This window comes from Rhinolophus sinicus, chromosome 5 (genome assembly GCF_057876585.1).
Source record: "Rhinolophus sinicus isolate RSI-liver-muscle chromosome 5, RSI-T2T, whole genome shotgun sequence".
NCBI lineage: Eukaryota > Metazoa > Chordata > Mammalia > Chiroptera > Rhinolophidae > Rhinolophus > Rhinolophus sinicus.
Window position 1 is genome coordinate 90,278,132 of NC_142505.1, and position 20,738 is coordinate 90,298,869.

General features: G+C 53.0%; 3 protein-coding genes and 1 pseudogene across 16 annotated transcripts in view; 1 reads left to right on the forward strand and 3 right to left on the reverse strand.

The window, feature by feature from the left end:
- LOC148758292 (uncharacterized) overlaps positions 1-2,244 on the reverse strand; it is a 29,897-nt pseudogene extending 27,653 nt beyond the window's left edge.
- Positions 1-5,687, reverse strand: part of LOC109448730 (zinc finger protein 300) — a 55,355-nt gene extending 49,668 nt beyond the window's left edge. For all 3 annotated transcript variants that reach the window (XM_019734321.3, XM_019734323.3, XM_074313803.2), the window contains exon 1: positions 4,932-5,687. The gene's annotated coding sequence lies outside the window, so the exon portion shown is untranslated. The remainder of the gene's footprint in view (positions 1-4,931) is intronic.
- GPX3 (glutathione peroxidase 3) lies at positions 2,161-10,411 on the forward strand. The gene is made up of 5 exons (XM_019734325.3): positions 2,161-2,329; positions 7,062-7,215; positions 8,361-8,478; positions 8,928-9,027; positions 9,401-10,411. The coding sequence occupies exons 1-5, from the start codon at positions 2,243-2,245 to the stop codon at positions 9,620-9,622; spliced, it is 681 nt and encodes a 226-aa protein (XP_019589884.1). The 5' UTR covers positions 2,161-2,242; the 3' UTR covers positions 9,623-10,411.
- A 530-nt stretch (positions 10,412-10,941) lies between these two features.
- TNIP1 (TNFAIP3 interacting protein 1) overlaps positions 10,942-20,738 on the reverse strand; it is a 48,765-nt gene continuing 38,968 nt past the window's right edge. For 6 of the 12 annotated variants that reach the window (XM_074313800.2, XM_074313796.2, XM_074313797.2 and 3 more), the window contains 7 exons: positions 18,663-18,791; positions 16,426-16,557; positions 15,209-15,334; positions 14,615-14,680; positions 13,752-13,943; positions 12,275-12,365; positions 10,942-11,747 (listed from right to left, as the gene is read on the reverse strand). In XM_074313800.2, the coding sequence (XP_074169901.2) occupies positions 11,689-11,747; positions 12,275-12,365; positions 13,752-13,943; positions 14,615-14,680; positions 15,209-15,334; positions 16,426-16,557; positions 18,663-18,791 (795 nt within the window). In that variant the 3' untranslated portion in view covers positions 10,942-11,688. Of the gene's footprint in view, positions 11,783-12,274; positions 12,366-13,751; positions 13,944-14,614; positions 14,681-15,208; positions 15,335-16,425; positions 16,558-18,662; positions 18,792-20,738 lie in introns of all 12 variants that reach the window. The other 6 variants (XM_074313801.2, XM_019734318.3, XM_074313798.2 and 3 more) reach the window with 2 other exon arrangements.

Genomic DNA, 20,738 nt, shown 5'->3' on the forward strand with positions numbered 1-20,738 from the left:
ACTTCAACCTGAGGGCAAGAGGAAACGCTGTGGTGGAGAATAACATCTTTCAAAACATAGGCTTCCTAGGAACAAATCAACCAAAATGTGCTTTAAAAAAAGCTGGAGGTGAGAAGACTGGGCAGTACTGTTTTCCTTCTTGTCTTCATGCTCGTTGTACCAAGGCTCAGGCCTCCTCAACGCCAGGCCATGCTACCCCCACCCCCACCCCCTGTCCCAGAAATCAGTGCTCCTGAGTTTGGTGTGGCACTGGCCTTCCTCTGACCCTTGGAGCTGTAGAGCCACAGAGACCACTGGTGAGAGAATGTCAAAGACCCTTGTTTAACAGATGGGCCAGCTAAGGCCCAGGGAAGGAAGTAACTGGTCTGTGGCCCCACAGTAGGCCTCAGGCCTCTGACGTCTGCTTGTTTCCCCCAAAGAAACCGAACAAGCAAGATTGGGACCAGGGTAAGGCCAGTCAGGCACACAGAGTGCAAACTTTAAGGCACTCACTCTCAGATGCCAGCTGTGCTTACTTGCCCCATCCCAGTCCTGGCTCTGCTGCATATGCCTTGAGGGCAGAGATTGTAAATTCCAGAAAACTCTTTGACATCTCTTATGTGGTGTTAGCATGATGCTGGGCACACATCTTGAGGGTCACTAGATGCCTACTGATACTGATGAATGATGGATTTCTGACAAACTGATAAGTATACAGATGTTTGTATCCTTGGGTATACATGGTCTTCAAAAGACAACAGAACAAAATGAAAAGGGCCTGAGATCGGAATCTAGAGACCTGGATTCCGGACTCCTCTCTGCCACCTACTTGCTATGGGAACTTAAGTAACTTGTTCTCCATCTCTAGACTTCAGTGAAATGAGGTAGGAGAATAAATTACATTTATTGAGCATATACTTTGTGTCTGTTACTGTTCAAATGTTTCTGCCCTTTAACTCATTTAAAGACTTCCTGGCCTTCAAGCTTCCCTTCACTTCAACAGGCTGTGGTTTGAGGTAAGGAGGCTTCGCAGAGAATGTGGAACTTGAGATAGACCTTCCAAATTTCCACAAGCACAGTAATATTTTAAATCGTAATAAAGGCATGGTATCTCAAGGTACTTCTCCGTCAGAAGATGGGGAATCCCCTGCTTCAGAATCACCTTTGGAACATGTCTGAGGGCAATTCTCAGCCTCTGCCCCTGAGATTCTAATGCAGTGATTCTGAAGTGGGGCCTTGGAATCTGTGTTAAAACCTTCCTAGGTAGACAGATATGGGAAGCACTAATCTCGACTCATTCCTCTATCTGTGGATAGAATCATCCCGGACAACCCAGACCTAGAGCTGTCTGGCCGGTTCATCAGTATCTCCCAGCAGAGAAATGAATTCATTGATGGATTAATGCAGCAAATATCAAGCACCTGTTGTGTTCTAGGCCCTGTGCCAGGTGGTGATTATGGTCCCTACTCTCAAGGGACTCCTGGTTTGTCACTTATTTTAGAAGCAAATCATCTAGCCAGAACCAGCAGGACCTTAGAGATGGTCGACCAATCCCATTACACAGTTGGGGAAACTGAGACCCAGAGAGGGAAAGCAACACGTTCAAGACTATACAGGGAGCAAATATATTTCCTGCTCCCAAACCAGCTGAGGTATCCCAGTGTTCTTCCCAGGAGGGGGCTGCATTCAAAATCCTAGGGCACCCACTCTGCTTCTTAAGCACCAAACTTACAGAGCAATGTTTCTGAAAGTCTGACTTCAGATCTTGCTGACATTTTAAATCCTCAACCTTTCTTCAACTGGCATGGAGGCAGGAGGGAAGGGGGAACACCATGGGGTATTGGAAAGCCTAGGAGTGAGAAATGCTTCCCAGAATTGAGCCTACCATCAGTTCTTCCGTGTTATCTAAAGCCCTTTTCCTGGCTGTGCTGAAGGACATCGTGCCTGCCTCCTGTTGCACTTTAAAACCAAAAGAAGAGGGGGCCCCTCTCAGGTCCACAAGGACCTGGCTCCCACCTCTCTGCCCAGACTTGCTCACGTCACTGTCGCCCGGGACCTGCGGAGGAGGGAGAAACGGAGAGTAAGTCGTGCCCGCCCCTGAAACGCGAGCGGCCCTGCGATTGGCTACAAGGACTCCGGGCCAGCTGCGGATTGGTCATCACTGAGGGCTTCAAAGGTGCCTGAGCATCGGACACCTCAGACCGACGGTGGCCCGGGATTAGAGAGCGTCTTGGGCGAGCCCGAAACGCGCCCCCAGCCCACCATGGCCCGGCTGCTCCGGGCATCCTGCCTTCTCTCCCTGCTCCTGGCTGGCTTCGTCCCGCCCAGCCGGGGGCAGGAGAAGTCGAAGGTGAGTGAGCCTCTGGGGTGTGGGTCAGGGTGGCGGGTCGGGGAATGAACATAGCCCCCAGGTGTCCATCTTCCTGGGAGGCACCCCTCTTTCCGGGTTCCCCTCCAGAAGGGCAACACCTTGGTGGGAGGGACGCCCTTAACTCCGGTTGCCTCCCCACTGCGCCTGGACCCCCACACCCAGACCGTCAGTCTCCGAGCAGTTCCACCTATTGGAGACCTGAGAGCCCCGGATGAGAGGAAGGTCCCTCTCCTGGAGTTCGAGATTCTCCCCCACGGCTACCTCAGGGTTGCCTTGCTACATCTATGTCACTTCGGAGCTACTCCGCTCCAGTCAGGCCTGAAGGGGGTGCAGTCACAGAAAAAGGCCTAGAGAGAGACTTGGCATCTGGTTGGCTGACGAGGTTTCTTGGGAGACTGACAGCCAAGGAGGAAGGAAAGAACGCAGCTGGGTGGTCCCCATTTTGAAGAATTGCCTTGGGGGCTCTTCTAGCCCAAGAATACACCCAAGTAGAAATGCACTTGGATTTGGGGCATTGGTAAAAGATACAGAGACTGGTGTCAGAAAAAGCTCCAGACTGGTAGTGCACAATACCCAGGACCCTGAGTAGACCGCTGCTCCTTTCTGGTCCTGTTTCTCCATCTGTAGGTGTGTGTGGGGGGGGGTGGGGGGGTGGGCAGCGGTGAAATGAAGTTTGAGACTTCAGAGGGGATGCTTGGAGAAGCTGCAACATCCACACACTGTTCTCTGAAAGGCTTCCTGCGCTGGGACAGCCTCCCAACCCACCACCCATTGTGCATACTGTCCTGAACACACCTGGTCGTTGGAGCAAGCGGGGGACTGCCAGCTCAGCATGAGAGGCAGAATTCCCCTGAGCCTGAGTCTATGGCCAGCAGGGTGTGTGACTCTTAGCTAGAGGGGGATGCTGAGGCCAGCATGCCTATCTCTTTTGATTATATACACCAGTGTGGGACCTGGAGGCAAAAGCCAGGCATAGGGATGGACCCAAAGAGAGAGATTTCTGTCTCCAATTGCCCAACAGAGACACACACACACACGCATGCACGCACGCACGCGCACACACACGCACACATACACATAAGCTCAAAAAGAGCTTCTGTGTTTCTAGAATTTTCTGGGTCTTTATTCTAAGATCTTAAGAGTCCATGATTCTGTTTCCAAAGTTCTATCTACTGCTCAGGAAGCCCCTTCCAAGCACAGGGTTCCTTCTGTCTGATTCAATCCCCTGTACTGTCCTTAGCCTAAATCCCATTCGGTGTATTCCTTCTCGGAGTTGTCAGCCTAGAGACTAGATGGCTATGAAGCCACTTCCTCCCAGCCTCCTCCTTTGGATCCAGCCTTGTTCACAATCCCCAACTCAAAAGGCATTTTCCAGGGCAGGGATGCGGCTGACCTCAAGACTGAGGGTGTGGGGTGGAGGTGGTATGGGCAGGCCCCACCATGGAGTCTGCCTTATACCCTCAGTTTGGGGAGAACAAGAGAAGGGAGGGTCGGGCCCTGCCTCACGCAGGCCAGAGGGAAGAACATGGACCCCCATGAATAACTCATCACACTGTGTTCTCTGCAGAACTCTGGGGAGAAACAGATGGATTCAGAGAGTACAGGATGGGTATGGTCTCGTCAAGTCTTAGGGTGAGGTGTGATCATATCAGATGCAACAAGCTACGACTTGCTAGCTAATGAGAGCCTGGGTGGCCATGCCCATCTCTCCTCCCAGATCCTTAGAGTTGAATGTCAAGCCCTGGATTCTAGGACTCAGCGACTTACCTTACTCCCACTCCAGAGCCAAGGGGAGGGGTGGGGGGGCATATGGAGAATGGGATGGGCAAAAGATGGCAGCCCCAGAGGGATGTTTGCCTCCTTCCAATTCAAAAGGACAGGCTACAGAACAAAGGGAATCCTCCTTTCCTTGCCATGTCCCCTCTCCAGTCCAGCTTAAGGTTGCCAAGGCTCCCTGTCCTTGCTCTATAAAAGGACTGCAGAAGCTGGAGAGAGTAACAACTGCTGACGTGCACAGGACCCTAGTAACCGCTGGTTTCTAGGTGACTAAACCAGGCGGAGAAATCGAGGAACCACAGGCTGACAGAGCTGAAGGGCGGCGCTTAAGCCAGCACTGAATCTGACCGCATCTCACAATGGAGGAGCCAGGAAAGGAGTGGTCAGAGTCAGAGGCCCAGCCAGGCCCAGAACTCAGATCTCCTGCCCCCAGTCTAGTTTTCTTTTCACAGCATCACACTGATGGGAGCAGGAAGATGGGAGAGAAGAGAGACACAAGACCAGTAGCCCAAGGCAGCCAGCAGGGGTCCTGGCTGAGTCTCTACCCGCCTCCAACTCTCGAGCCATCAGAGCTCTCCTGTCTGGTCCAACTGTGTGAGGATTGAGGCACTCTCACAGCCTGCCCCTCCTTCGCCTCTGGCCTCCCCTGTTTAAGGTGCAGGGCTCTGGGAGTCCATAGACCCAGAGGAAGGAAAAGGGCTCAAGGAAGAACTGGGCTGCAGTGCCCAGGGGGGAGTGCAGGCCTTGGCTTCCCCCACCCTGGGCCATTCTCTGATCCCCATTGGTCTGAACCCACTGCACTCACCTCACTGGGCCCAGTAGAAATCCTGGAAGCTCTGTCACTTGTCCCTCCTCCGGGAGACGTCTTCTTCAGATGGGGGTGGGGGGGACGGTCTTCTTCATTGGCTGGGGAACATCAAAGCCCTCTTCACAACAATGTGGGAACAACAGGGCCCTTTACCCTAGCTGCAGGCAGAAAAATCGCTATCCCTTGATGTGGTGATTTCTTTCCAAGAGCCTTTCAAGACAGTTTGATCTGCCAAGAGGGTCTCACAGCCATTTTTGGAGGCAGTTGGTATTACCCTCGCTCAGAGAGTGAAAGTGACTTGCCTAGGGCTACAGAGCCAGCAAACATCTAAAACCTGATGAGAGGAGATACCCCTTGCCCCACCCCCACCCGGAAACAGTACCCAGAAGCCGATCCTCCTGATGTTTACAAGCTTTCGTTATTTGGACAACCTCTTGGCTCTTTCTCTGTTTCCCAGAGTTTGGTTTATTTAATCTCTATTTCCCAGAGATTGGGGGGGCGGGGGGGCGGGGCAGGGAGGCCTTGCCTTCTGGCTGCTAGACCTCTGTGGCCAGCTGGGCTGTGTTTGTTGTGCCCTAGTTGTTTGTACTTTGAGGTAGAAATGACCCCAGCTGGGACCAAGGAGGCTCAGGGGCTGGAGGAATATTGAGTGGAGGTCTGAGGCCTGCTCCCAGCACCCACCAAACGTCACGGGGCATGGAATATTAGACTAATGTAAAGCAGGGAATGTGCACCAAAGCCAAGAGAGCCCGCAGCTGTCAGGGAACGGAGGGACCCAGCCTCACCTGGCTCAGCAGGCCTGTGGCATCTTCAAGACAGAGGCAGCTTTTCTACACCCTCCTGGGACCACACCCTGCCAGCCCAGATGGCTTCCTTCAGCCAGTTGGGCTGAGGTGCTTCCTTCACTTCAACAGCAAGTCTTCCAGGATTGATGGGAAGAGAGGGCGTGGATTTGCCTCTCTAACTCCTATCACCTGTCTCCATCTCTCCCGGTCTATCATAGTTTGCACTCGATTTGTTTATTGCCTTTCCACTTCTCATATGATGGCAGGGCCAGAAAGCAGCTTCGAGGTTACCTGAAACAACGGTGGCAAGCTCTTTCCTTTCCCATCACCACCGGCCCACCTGCTTATTGTGCTACTGAAACCATGACCCCCTTTCAAGAGTAGACCCAGATTTTTTGTGGTCTGGGCCAAGGATGAGGGAGAGGCAGAGTGGAGTCAAATGCAATCTAATGCTTGTTAATAACCCCATTCCTTCCTCTCCCACTGAGAAGATGCTCTCAAGCCATCATGGGTGAGAACAGCTGATCCAGTTCAAGGCTCTCATTTTATAAAAGGAAACAGGCCCAGAGAAGAGAAAGGTCCATCCAGGACCCTCCAAGGAGTTCGTGGCAGAGCTGGATGTGGAATCCACGTCCCCCAACTTGCAGTCCCTTGAACGCTGTCCCTCCTTGTTCTGGAGGTTGACTTTGGAGCAGCCGCTGGCCAGAGGAAGGCACAATGGTCATCGTCACAAGTGCTCACTTACAGGAAACATCTCATATGTTTTAGGCGCTGTGCTGTACCCTTCCCACCTTATTTCATCCTCACGGCAGGCCTTTCCCCATGCCTGACTCCTATTCCTCTGTGCCTATTTTATAACAACAGCCTCAGCTTTCCAGGCCTCCAGGTTTGGAATGTCTGAATCTCACCACTGGCCACACTGCCGCTGCCTTCTTCCCTCTCAGCTCTTCCTTCACCGTGGTCCAGTTCAGGCCCTCACCATCACTTGCCTGGATTATTGCACCAGCCACCCAACCAGTCTCCATCAGCCCATCTAGTAAGGCAACCACGCCTGTCAGGGTAGTGTCCCTCAGAGCCTGGGACGCCAATGTCTATAAGTTGACATGTGATATGAAGTAATGACCCCAGTAATTCTGCAGGTCTCCATAGCACTCACCAGCATATGCAGTGCTTTCATGATCATTATCTTGCACAAGGAATTAGGAGACCTTGGTTCTAGTCCAGTTCCAATGCTTAGAGTGGTCTTGAAAGACATCCAAGATAATCTTTTGTTATCTTGAAAATGCAGATATCTAAGTTCCCTTCCAGCTTTAACCGCTCCGACGCTGGTCTTCTGTTCCAGACGGACTGCTATGCTGGCGTGAGTGGCACCATCTATGACTATGGAGCCCTCACCCTCAACGGGGAGGAGTACATCCCCTTCAAGCAGTATGCTGGCAAATACGTCCTGTTTGTCAACGTGGCCAGCTACTGAGGCCTGACGAGCCAGTACATTGGTAAGAGCCCGCCCCTTCTCCCTGCTTTATTTGGGGCTGTTTCTGCCAGTTGGGCATATTTCAGTCATAAGCACTTTTCTGGTGGAAGGGGGAAGGGGTGACCGTCCATGAGATTCCAAACCGTGTATCTCAATTCTGTGTTCCACGGTTTTGTGAAGATCATTACCTAAGCCTGAGGTCTGATTGCCTTTGAACATCTTCGGAAGATTCTGTTGTCTTTCTTTATCCCTGGGCACAACTGCCCAAAAAGCAGAGGGATGGAGGAGGTTGGGTTTGTGCCTGAAGTATCCTTTCACCGGAGTAAGGAATGGTAGCTTTGTCTTGCTGAGAATTTCTCATTTGCCCTCAGCCGCATCTGCCTTAGCGCTTCTCTTGGCCCTTATCTGGAAAGCAGGCAATGAGCCTCGAGGCCATTTCAGCTGGGTTTCTTGATCCCTGGTATCCTCACTCCTTTCTTCTTAGTTGAGGCAGAGTGAAGAGGGACCAAGCAGGCCAAAGGCAGCTGGCAGCACCCACAGGAAACTGCTCTGGGGCTGAGCAGTCTGGTGGGAGGGGCTAGGAGGTGAGAGCAGTCTGACCCTGAATGTTCTGCCTGGCAATCAGGCGGATTCCTGGAAGTCGAACGACAGAGGGCTGGATGGCCGTCGGCAGGGGCTGCTGTCTAGAATGCTGCTGTCAAGCCCTTGGAATAGAGCAGTGTGTTTGTGCAAGAGATAGGTTGGGTGCTGGCCTTGTACAGGCCAGGAACACTGAGGGAGCTGGGCCAAGGCATTCCTCGGATCCCTGAATTCCCAGAGTCTAGGAGGGGTGTCAGCCCCCTACCCCCAGGGAAGTCCTCTGCTTTCTCCCAGCAATGGATGGTTCTTGCTCCAGGAAACTCAACCCTCAGAGTCCTGAAGGAGCCCTGCCTTGGCAGTGGGTGGGTGACTGACTACTGATTTGAGAAAGGGTATTACTTTCTTTCCCCCAAAACCTCCAACCTATCCAGCTTAGAGTCAGGAGGACGGGACTTGAATTCCAACACTGACACATTTGCTGCGTGATCTTGGGCAAGAGCCTACTGTCAGGCCCCAGGGATTTCAGCGGTATGGATGCGGCAGGGCTCCTCACCAGCTCCCCCCCTCTGCTCTCTCTCCCTGGCCCAGAACTGAATGCACTACAGGAAGAGCTTGAACCATTCGGCCTGGTCATTCTGGGCTTCCCCTGCAACCAATTCGGAAAACAGGAGCCAGGAGAGAACTCGGAGATCCTACCTACCCTCAAGTGAGTGCTCACTCAGCGTCCTGAGGAAGAGCCTCCATCCAGCACGCCCACCCTGTGCCCCGGCTCCTGAGGCCTCAGGCTCCAGGCCTCTCTTGCATTGGCCCCTACTCATGAGGGATTTATCAGCCACCTAAACAACTCTCCCATCCCAGGAACCCCCGTTTAGTGAAATGAGGGGAAGACGGGAGAAAAAAAGGGAGAGCGACAGGGATGACTGGTTGTGTGGGTGACGTGGGGGGAGGGCAGGGGTGACTGAGCAAGTACCAAACTGGAAAAAGAAGACGGCACACCCACATTATGCCAAGCCATTCAACATTCTTTGGCTCCCACTGCCCACTACTGAGTAAGATCCGGATTCCTAACACCCCCGCCCCTGCTGTCCCTCCCTCTCATTTCTGAGCCCTGTGCCCAACCATCTCCTTGGGACCCACATAAGAACATTCCTCTAGGCATGTCCGACCAGGTGGAGGCTTCGTCCCCAATTTCCAACTCTTTGAGAAAGGAGATGTGAACGGAGAGAAAGAGCAGAAGGTCTACACGTTCCTGAAGGTGAGTGCATGGCCACCTCTGCGGGAGCCCCTCTGCCCACTGCAGCTGGCTGCGGCCTGGGCTCCAGCTGCTCCAGGCCCGTGCCATCCTGCCCTGCTCCTGGGCTCTTGGCATCTATTGTTCCAACTGGCGGGCTTTGCAGATCCTAGGATCTCATCAGCCTGTTTTACAAATAAGGCCCAGCCAGGGCCCCAGAAGGGAAAAGCTAAGGGTTTCACAATCGGCTAGAGCTAAAGATGGCTCTGGGATTCGGTCTTTGAGCTCCCAAACTGGCACTTCCTCAGTGCCAGGCTGTCCTACCCCGAGGAAGGCCTAGGAGGAAGAGTGGGAGGGGCCCCACCCAGGGTTAACGTTCCTCTCACCCCTGTTCCAGAACTCCTGTCCTCCCACCTCGGAGCTCCTGGGCTCATCGCACCGCCTCTTCTGGGATCCCATGAAGATCCATGACATCCGTTGGAACTTTGAGAAGTTCCTGGTGGGGCCAGACGGTGTACCCATCATGCGCTGGTACCACCGGACCACAGTCAGCAACATCAAGATGGACATCCTGTCCTACATGAAGCAGAAGGCAGCCCTGGGAGTCACGCGGAAGTAACTGAGGCCTGCTCCCCTCCCCCCCACCCCTACCATGTCCATCACGCAGGGCTGCGGAGGGACTGTTCAGGAAGGAACCCATTTCTCCAGCCACACCACACTCCCACCACACACCCTCCCTATCACACAAGGTCCCAGCCTGACACAAACGTGTGCCTAGTTGTGTGGGGATGCACATGCGTGTGCAGCCACGTGCCTCCCTGTAGGCGTGTGCACCAATATGTGTGCCACAGCTTTGTACCGCGGAGAGTACCAGATAATAACACCCCTTTCTCTCCAGTTCTCTGCTCCAATGACAACAATTCACTTTCAGCTGAGCCCAAAGAAAAAACCAGCGCTAGATCCAACTCTTCTGCTCTACCTAGACCTCAGCTTTGGGGTCAGCATCTGCCACTGCCTCCAAATACCACCACTGAAGTGCCCAGAAGTTTCTGGGTCCGCCACACTGCCCGACCTCTCTCCTCTCCATCATACAGCTCATTCCTTCCTGAAGGGCCCTCCCAGCCCCCTCCCCCACCCCACCGTGCTCCCTGAGCAGCCAAGGCAGATGTGACAGCAACGGCCACGTTCCCCAGTTCAGGGGTGGCTTCTCCATGAAGGAGGGGCCCGAAGCCCTTATGGGCGGACCTCCCCTGAGCCTGTCGGAAGGGCCAGCCTTTAGTGCATTCAGGCTGAGGCCCCCGGCAGGGATGCCACCCCCACTACTTCGGAGAATGTGCCCTCACTGCTCACCCTGGCCCAATGGCAATAGACTCACCCCCGTCTGCCCAGTAAAGGCCTTTCTGCAGCAGCTGAGTCTACTCTGGTGTTTCCGCAATGGGGCCACCACAGCTGGCGGTGGGTGGGGGTTGGGGAATGAGAAAAGAAATGGAGTCCTTTAGGCCCCTGCTTTTTGGTTTCTACCTAGGCCCACTATGCTTCTCACTCAGCATCTGGAGTTTATAAAACTAGTTCACATCTACTCTCATTCCCTCCCACAATTCTCCAAGGTGGCTAGGGCTGAAGTGAGGTGTTCCATTTGACAGGTGAAGAAACTGAGGCTCACAGAAGGGCCAGGCCTTGCCTAAGGTCTCCTGACAAGTGAGGTGTAAGATTGGAATTTGGATCCAGGTCGCCTGATTCCCAGCCCAGGCTCCTCCCACTGTCCCTGGATGCCCCACTGTCATGGAAGCTCTGAGCAGGGCCCCAGGGTGTATCAGCCAAGAGTAATGGCGACGCTCTCAGGAGACGGGGGAACAGGGCAGAGAGGGCAGGGACGAGGAAAGCAGTACTCTGACTAGGAGGGGAACATTAGCCGAGACATAAAAGAACACCATTACAGAAACTTTCACTTGGATTTATGTCCAAGATTTCATGCAAAGAGCTGCCCAGGGACGGACAGCCGCCCCAATCTGGGCCTCCAGCACCACAAGCCTCCAGTGGTGAGGCCTAAAGCCTGACGGCCTCAGGCTGGGCCCCTTGGTGGATGTGGCTGGAGTGGCCTTTTTCCCAGGCTGTGGTGGTGGTAGCAAGGCTGCCATGGGCAGAGAGGGCGGGCCCGACAGCAGACATCCTGTCCTTGTCTTCTGCTCCTGGAGGCAAACCCATTCTTCCCACGCCTCCTCTCGGAGGGGAAGGGATGGGCATGAGGCAGGTCCTGCTACTACAGAGCTTAAAGCAAACTTAAACATACATATGAATTGAACGTGGTCCCCAGAGGGACTGGAACCACTTCTGGGGAAGTGTCAAGAGAAAGTGGTCTCAGCTGCATCCCACTCTTGAGATTGACGTCCCCCGGTGGATTCCACAAAGGATGGCAGGTCAAAGCAGGATGAGGCCTCTCCACTAGGTGGCAGGACAGTGACTTTTTCCTGGTCACTCCAAAGATGAGGCCCGATGGAAACCTGGGGGGAGCCTCCCATCTGTAAACAGTTCAGGTTGGGGCCAGTGCACAAACTGGTCACCCATCTCAGCTTCCTGTCTGGCTGAGGCTCTGGCCACACAGAGCACATGGCCTCTAGTTTTTCAATAATCTGAGGTCAGCGGGCTCTGGAAGACGAAGGTGGAGCCAAGTGATGCAATCTGGTCTCATTGAGGCCCCTCGCGGTCGTTTTTTGTGGAGTCTAAAGAAACACAAATTTTGAGGACTGAAAGAAGATGTGGTATAGTAGGTTTCAAAGTCCTGTGGAAACCAATCCAGTGACAGTGAAAATAACAGAGTTATTGCGTGTTACTGATGCCAGGCCCTTGGCTAAGTGCATTTAGCACTTAGATGTAGGGAGCTGAAGCACAGAGAGGTTGTAAAAAACTTGCCCAAAGTCCCTGATGTAGGAAGTGTTGCAGCCTAGTCAGTCTCTGGCTCAAGATCCCAAAAGTGGACTAGTTCTGGAAGCGGGGACAGCCCTGCCCTTTGGCCACCCTCTCTGCCCCTCATCAGGGCAGCCTCCGAGGGGCTCTACCGAACCTCCAGGGTTCTGCTGGGAACACGAGAAAATGAAGGAGCAGCCCAATCCCTCCTTCCAACCACTAACTCTCCAACCACGCTCCCCCCTAGTCACCTGCAGCCTCTGCCTGCACACTGTGAAAGGGCACACTACCTCCTAGCAGAGCTGGCTCCGTTTCTGCGCAGCTGCGACTCTCACAAAACTCCTCTATACTAGGGGATCACGCTTACCTGGTTCTGCAGGCCTGGCCGTAGGCGAGTCCATTACTTGGGAGGTCTGATTGCGCATCCCCCCACAGGGTGGCCGCCAAGTGTATTCCGGCTGCAACAAATCTGGTACTTTAGTAATCAGAAACCACACTCAAAAATTACAATAGCAGCTACCGTGTTTCCTCGAAAATAAGACCTACCTGGAAAATAAGCCCTGGCATGATTTTTCAGGATGACATCCCCTGAACATAAGCCCTAATGCGTCTTTTGGAGCAAACCTTAATATAAGACCCGGTCTTATTTTCAGGGAAACACGGTACCATACTAAAACAGTACTAAATACATGTTAATCAAGTATATGGTTGTCCCTTGGTATCCTTGGGGGATTGGTTCCAGGACCCCCCGAGGACACCCAAATCCAGATGCCAAGTCCCCTATAGGGAATGCTGTCGTATTTGCATATAATGCATATATCCTGTGTACATCCTCCTGCATACTTTAAATCATCTCTAGGTTACTTATAATACCTAATACAATGTAAATACTATGTAAATAGCATTTACTGTATTGTTTGGGGAATAATGACAAGAAGAAAGTCTGTACATGTTTAGTACAGACACAACCATCCAAGGCCTAACTACATGGTACACATCAGCAACAATGTAACTTTTCCCCAAAATATTTTCAATCCACGGTTGACTGAATCCTCGATGTAGAACCTGTGATATGCAGGGCCGACTATAGTCGAATCCCTACAACAACCCAGGTTGCCATTCCCATTTTACAGGTAAGGAAACACGGGCTCAGAGGGGTTAAGTAACTTTTTGAAGGTCATCCATCTAGGAAAGTGGCCAAACTTCTATTAGAATCCAGCTCTCTGTAAGCCCAGAGTCCACCTCTTAAGCCCCACACTATACCAGTGTTTAAAGAACATGTGTACAGAATGGTCATAGGGAGAGAAGCTCAGAGAGCCCGGATAGGAGGCTGCTCTCATTTGTCCAGGTGAGAGTGGGGATACCTGAGGGGGCGGTGGCAGAAGCATGGAGCGAATGGAACAGGAGACCGCAGCTCTTTGGAGAAAGAATGATAAGCAAGGAAAAGAAAAGAAAGCAACAAGAGAGAAAAGGAGAAGAAACTGAAAACAGAGCTGAGAAGAAGAGGAAAAAGCAAGGGAGGGAATGTCTGATGGTACCCGACTGCATGTGAAAGTTGTAAGAAAATGTCAAACCCAAACTCTGGTAGCCCTGGCCTGGCTAGCTGGAGGGCGCCCTGCTTGCTGCCCTGCTCTCTTGCTCAGCCTTTTCCGTCCTCCATCAGCGACCATGCCCTGGGAGAGCAGGCCAGAGCCAGGCCCTGGACACCTGCCTGCACACCTCACTGCTGTTCCCAAAGGAGCCAAGCATGCAGTTTCGGACACCCTCACTTGACCTTGCCCTCTGGAAAGGGCCTGGGGTGGCCTCCATGTGTGTCCTGGAGTGAAGGAGGGACACAGACTCACCAGATGGAAGAGGCGCGAGTTGGGGAGTGGGGGTGGGTGTTCCATGCCCATGGGAGGTGGAGGGTAGCGGATCTGGGTCCAGTCCTCAAAGCCATGGTGTGGCACCATGGCTGGCATGGGCGGGTAGGCATAGGGGTAGGCCCCACAGAGGTGCTCCGGGTGAGGCTCCATGTGGTAGCGCTCTGCCGAGGCCTGTAAGAAAAGCTCACTTCTGGCTCTGGCCTGTGATGGGCTGCACAGGCCACCCCCAGTGATACCCATCTTATCTCCCCTTCTTTATTTAGGATTTTAGTTCTCTGAAGGCTGGTACATGAGCATGAATAGCTGGTACATGGGCACGGAAGGCTGGTACATGCACAAGGCTGGCACATGCACAGGGAAGGCTGGCACATGGGCAGGGAAGGCTGGTACATGTGCACGGAAGGCTGGTACATGTGCACAGAAGGCTGGCACATGCACAGGGAAGGCTGGAACATGCACAAGGCTGGCACATGCACAGGGAAGGCTGGCACATACACAGGGAAGGCTGGCACATGGGCAGGGAAGGCTGGTACATGTGCACGGAAGGCTGGCACATGTGCAGGGAAGGCTGGCACATGGGCAGGGAAGGCTAGTACGTGGGCAGGGAAGGCTGGTACATGCACAGGGAAGGCTGGCACATGGACACACAGAATATCAGCAATGATGACAGCTAATGTGTCGTGAGCACTTACTCTGTACCAAGTACTGATCTAAATGCTCCCCCTGCATCACCTCATTAGTTAGTTGGACACCTGAACAAACACTGTCTCTCCCTTCAGACTGTAGCTCCCTGAAGAAGGGAAGGCAAGGTAAGGGCTGTTTCCTCCCTCAAGCCCCCTCACCTTTGCTTTCCTCTTCTGCTGTTTGAGGGCTTCTTTCGCCTTCTCCTCATCTCTGAATGCTTTTAGCTGAGGAAGGAAGGAGAGAGAGAAGATCGTTGGCCCAGGTGCTCCCTGGCCAACCCTGGACCCAGGGCCTAAGCAGCCCCAGGGCTGCCCAACAGATGAGCAGGGCTCCCAGTCCAAGCTGTCCTGCCTGGCCAGCCCTGAGGAAGGGCCTCAGGGGACACCGCACAGCCCAAGACATTGGCTACAGGTCAGGCCTACTCCTGGGAAGTCGGAACACCTGTCAGGAGGGCTCCTGTGAGCCTCCCTGCTTCTGTGCTTCCGTAGTATCACTTTCAGTTGCATTCTGTGAGAGAGTGGGTGGCTGGCTCAGGACCAGTTCCTGAATTTGCTCTTTAAAGGCATCCAAACCGATTGTGAAAAGCCAGAGCTAGAGGTCACAGAGGGGAAGGGTCTTGCTGAGGTGCAGAGAAATTTAGCCGCAGAACCAGCGAGTCTCCGGATAGCCAGTCTCACCAGGACCCTCCAATACATGTCCCCCTCCCCGTGAGGACAGGCCAACAGCCCCTTCCTTGGTCCAGCTCCTTGCACCTGGGCATTCGACAGGGTGACCTGGGCCTGCAGTTTCTCCACCTGCTTCTTCAGCTCTTCCTTCTCCTCATTCATGCGCTCTCGATCGCTACGCTCCCTCTGGAAGTCCTCCTCAAAGATCTTGACCTGGAGACGCGGGGAGGGGAGAAGGGAGAGGGGTGAAAAAGGAAGGGCCGTTCTGAGCGGAGGCGCAGACCTACTCGGGCCCAGCAGCCCAGGCCTGCTACTGGGAGTCACAGACGTCCTATCACCCTGTCTCGACAGCCCCCGCAGGGAAGGGAATGGGTACACCTCCAGCCATACCCCCAACTTCAAACAGTGGTTCTAGGTCCCTCTAGTTTATATTCTGGGTTTCAACACAGGGCTTTATTTAAACAAGGCATCCATGGCTTTGGGGGAACTAAAAGGTTGACAGCCATCAGCCAGTCCTTTCACTCTGCTCCAGCCTCAGGGAGGCGGAGGCCACAGGACCACCGTGTGGGTGGAAGACCAGTTCAGGGAGCAAAAGGCCTACAAAACTCTCCCAGGTCTCCCAGGGTGCCTGGAAGGGAAGGGGCTGGGAAAAGGCCCTGCCTCTGTCTCTGCACCTACAGTTTCACATCCTTAAGGCCGCTCAGTGAGATTCTGACTGGTCTGAGATGACGTAGGAGGATCCAAAGCATGGCTACCATAGAAACACATGGGAGAGCCATGACCTTTTCAATCTCCTTTCAAACCTCCTCCGCTCCTCCAGGAGAAAAGTCTCTGTTTTATGCTAATATGTCTTTAATGCCTTTCTAGTATGTGTTCATTTCCCTTAAGCAAAGGGAAAATGGACTCAAGTGCAGAGTCTTCTGAGACAAGCGTATCTAGCTCAAGTTCAATAACACTGTTTTGCTTTTACTCTATTTCTTGCTTATGGTTACTTTCTATATATGGCAAATAATAAACAGGTTTTTCTATTTCTAGTAGTGATATAATTACATTTAATGAAACTAATTTATTTTTTAAATATTAGGTAAATAGTAGCACAGCTGCGGTATAGACATGGCTAAATCACAGAAGTGGCAGGAAAATGACCTAGTTAGGGACACACTGCTGGAAAGGACAAACCTATATAACTAGGCCAGGGTCCTGGTTATACAGCTTCCACGTGATTGTGAGCCCATCCTGGGCCCTCAGGAATGCTCCAGCTCCCACTGAGCACCTCCTACTTGGCCTCCTCCCCTCAGGCTCACCTGCTGTTTCAGCAATTCGTTCTGTGTGACCAGCTCCTGTTTTCTTAGGAGGCCCCCAGCTCCTTCCGGGCTCCCAAAAGCTGTTGGGGGAGATGATGGGGAGGCCTGGATGCTCAATGCTTCCTCCAGGGCCTGGGATCAGGAAGAGAGGAGATGGGCCCATCAGCAAAAGCCCAGGAAGTCAGATCCCATTGGAGGGGTCATCCTCAGGGACCCCCTTCCTGATAATACTGATAACGATAACCACCATCACCAGCACAATTTAATAAATGTTGCCTTATTTATTAATACTATCTACACATCATTTCATTGAATCCTCTCCACAGTTCTCAGAACAAAAGACTATATGATCATCATCCCCATTTTATAGATGTGAAAACTGAGGTTCAGAGACCTGAAGTGATTTGTCCAAAGTCACACAGCTAGTAAGAAGCAAAGCAGGGATTCAACCCCACTGTGTGCTCCTAACCAGCAGCCTAATCTGGGATCTTCAGGTAGAGGGAGAATCTCCCCTTCCCTGAGCAGATGTGGTTCAATTCCAGCACCCAGACCTAGAAGGAATATTAAGTCCTTTGGGGAAGCATTCAGTCTCCTCAACAACTGCCCTGCCCTGAGGTTCTTCAGCTTCCACAGTCCATTCCCACCAGGTCAACCCTTCGATCCTCACCTCTTCTGAAGTTAGATTAAACTGGATTTAACTTCAACTTAGTTAACTTTTCTAAACCTGAAAATGGGCTGAAACATCACCAAATAACATTTGAAAAGAGAGAAAAAACCACCCTTTTCCTACCATACTCACAAAACTCTTTCTTTTATGTAAATTGTGTGCTCACATCTTCTTAAAAGGTTTCCATTAACTGGTTTACTCCTTCAACCCTGCTAACATGTTACTTGGGGACTTTGGACCACCTCTCGAGACTGGCCACCCTCATCAGCACCTGGACGTCAGCTCCCTGGCCAGCATTGCCCATGGTGCCTCCCTGGACCTTGGGGAGATAAAGGAAACCTTCCCCAACTTGGACCTGGGCCCCCACTTGGTCTCCTCGACTCCCCCAGAAACACAAGGCAACTGCTGAGCCAAGAGTCAATTTAGGGTGCTGCAGGGGAATATGTGGCTCCCCTTCATCCTCCTACTCCATTCGACCCATTTTGAGGTGAGAAGACTGGGCTCCAGGGACAGGGAGAGCCTTGTACAGTCATCCACATCAGGGTCTCTGTCCCCAGCTGTTCCAGGAAACCTGGACGGCAGTGATTCTGCCTGGGTCATCTCTCCAATCAGCGCCACATACGACATCCTGCCAGGATTCAGACCCCGAGTTCCCAGCTCGGGACAAATCATTCTTTTCTCTGAGAGCAGGTCACAGGACTCCAGACTCAGCATAATCAATGCTTTTCAAACATCAAAATGGAAGGGAAAAGGTGAGCCAGACTCAACAAGTCCTCCCGGCCTGCAGAGCACATTTCCTCTCAAAGCTCCCTCTTCTAACCCCTGCCCTGAAGGTGCTCAGGGATAGAGTGAGTCCAACCAGGGATCAGATAGCAACACTGAGGCCCCGAGAGGAGGGTACAGTGTTGGAGCTGGGACTAGAACCAGCCCCCACCCCGGCCCAGCCCACTGCCACTCGCCCTGGCTCAGAGGACAGGGTTTCAGCCTCCAGCCCGGAGCCCACTTCTCGAGGGCGGGAACCCTCGGGCCTGTGCTCACCTACTCTGTTCAGTGAGTATTTCCTGAACACGTGCTCGGTGCCAGGCGCTGGGGGAATATGCCCTGGCGAAGACGTACACCTCCCACCACTGCATGAGGACACAATGTTACACAGGTAATCACAAGACAACGTGAGAAGAGCTGTGAAAGAAGTTGCTGGTAGTCTAGTGCACAGAACACGGTGATGTGAACGAGTCGGGGAAGGCCGTGCTGAGCCTGAACAATGTCAGCATTGCCCATGGTGCCTCCCTGGACCCGTGGGCAGAGCGGCACCATGTGAAGAAACCGCGCGTCCAAGGCCAGGGAGGGGGAGTGAGCACAGACTCAGGCCAGAGCCCGCCACTCAGCGTGAGCGGAGGGACAGGCAGAGGCGAGGGAACCATGAGGCAGCACCGAGCCTGCAGCGCCAGGGCCATGACCCAGGAGTGGCCCCTCCTGAGCTGAGGGTCACGCGCACTAGAGATGGGGTGGGCATTGCAGGTGGGCTCAGGGGGGCTCTGCCTGCCCAAGGGAACAGGCCCAAGGCGCCCACCTTGTTGAGCCGCTGGATCTCCTTTTCCTGGTAATCCCGCTGCCGGCTCAGTGGACTCAGCTGATCCTGCAGGTGCTTGACCTTCTGGAGCAGCTCCTTGGTCTCTTCTGTCAGTCGCTCCTTGTCGGTCTGCAGAGAGCACAGGGTTGGTAAGCAGGAGGCTTCTCCAGGAGGCCGGGACTGCCTGCCCTGCCTGCCGCACCCCTCACGCAGGCAAGCCTCCTCTCGCTCCCTCAGCAGCCCCACAATGCCCGCTCACAGTGCACCATGCAAGGCACAGGCTTACAGAGCTAATGCCCACGGGGTCCTGTCCTCAAAGAAGAGGCACTTTGGTTGCGTGAAAGGCCCTGGGTCCTGATACCAGCTCCTCTACCAGCGAGCTGAGACCTGGGGCACGTCACAGCACTCTCTGGTCTCAGCCACCTATCAGTCATGGGTAAAGGGTGCTGAACCTGAGTCACAGAGGAGCTTCAGGAGGTCAGGGAGCCCCAAACCTGAATGCAAGATTTTGTCTGTGCAATTTTCTAGAGACAAAAGCTATAGTTTCCACCAGGTATGCACAGGGATCTTACGTGACACACAGAAAATGATAAATAAACCACAAGAGGATCTCTAAAGGACCTTTCTGCTCTTACAGTCTCTGACCCGAGAGGGCAGAAGACACTCAAAGAAATACATGCAGCATAAGGCAGAGAGTGTTCCTCCAAAAGAAAGAGTCCTCAGGCTGAAAGAAAGCACTAGAGCTGAGAAGAAACGAGGGAAGGCTGCAAGGTAGAAATACTGCTCCAACACCCACAATGGCAAGTCAGGGCTTCTTCACTGCAGAGGGACACAGCTGGACTGGCCTTTAGAGAAGGTCAAGTCCTAGCTCCTTTATTCGATGGGAAATGAAATGTGCAGGGAAGGGAGGTGACTTATCCCAGGCCACACACCGAGCTGAGGCTAGAGCCCAGGTCTCCTCATTTCGCTGCTCTCCCTCTTTGCAAGTCAAAGGAAGTATTTAAAATATGAGAGGGCAGTCAGAGATTGCTGAGGGCAACTTTGTCAGGAGGTGTGGGAGCTGCTCTGGGCTTCCACTACAGAGGCTCCAGAATTAGCACTCGCCGTGTGTCCTTATCTGCAGGACCCAGCTTTGTGTTGAAATCTGCCGCCTTCCCCCAGCTGAAAGAGAGGCGCTGTCAGATCCAGGGACTTGTCCACCTACTGATGTGAGCCAGGGGTCTGGCTCTCAGTCACAAGATGTGACCGCACTCAAAAGAAAAGTTAGGCAGTGTCCTCCGGAACACACCTCTTCAAGTTAAGGAGCGGTCACTGAGGCAGGCAGACCGCTCAGATAAGGCCCCTGGGCGTCACATGCTGAGAGCAAACTCTGAAATGCAATCTCTCATGAAAATGCCCATTTTTAAGCTACACAAAAGCAGCCTGGGCCTAGTTACCACAAAGGGGAAGACAATGTGACATAAATAAAATCTCCCATGAGTCTGGGGGTCAAGTGCCCTTTTCTTTTTAAGTTGTAACAGGATCCGAAAGGCCTTGGCTAGTATCTGTCACACGCAGGACAGAGCACATGCTGTCCTTCAGGGGACGTATTCCTGGACCCCACACTGCACCTGGGCCTTCCTGCCCTCTCCCCGAACCCTGTAACTTCTCCTGGCTAGTACTGAACACACTTCTACGCATTTGCTTCTGTAACTAGTTGTTTAGCGTCTCTTCCCCCTCAAGGGTGGGACTCGTCTGTTCACGGCTGAGTCTCTGTGCCCACCAAACTGCCAAGTGCATGCTCTGTTGAACAACGATTGCACGAATGAACAAAGAAGTGTCGTCTAATGTTTCAGCCTCTCCCTCATCACAGCTCTAAACATTCAATAGCCCCCGACCCCCATCGAGTGCACCAGAGCTGGCCTGCTCAGCTCTCTCTTATGCCCTGTGCTGCCCCAGTCCATAGGTTTTAATGGAATGAAAAGTTCTTCTGGATGAAAACAAGAAAATATGAAAAGCAATGGCTAATCCAACGTCTTCAATTTTTAGATGGGAAACTGAGGCACGGGGAAGTACTTTTGCCTACAGGCGCACAGC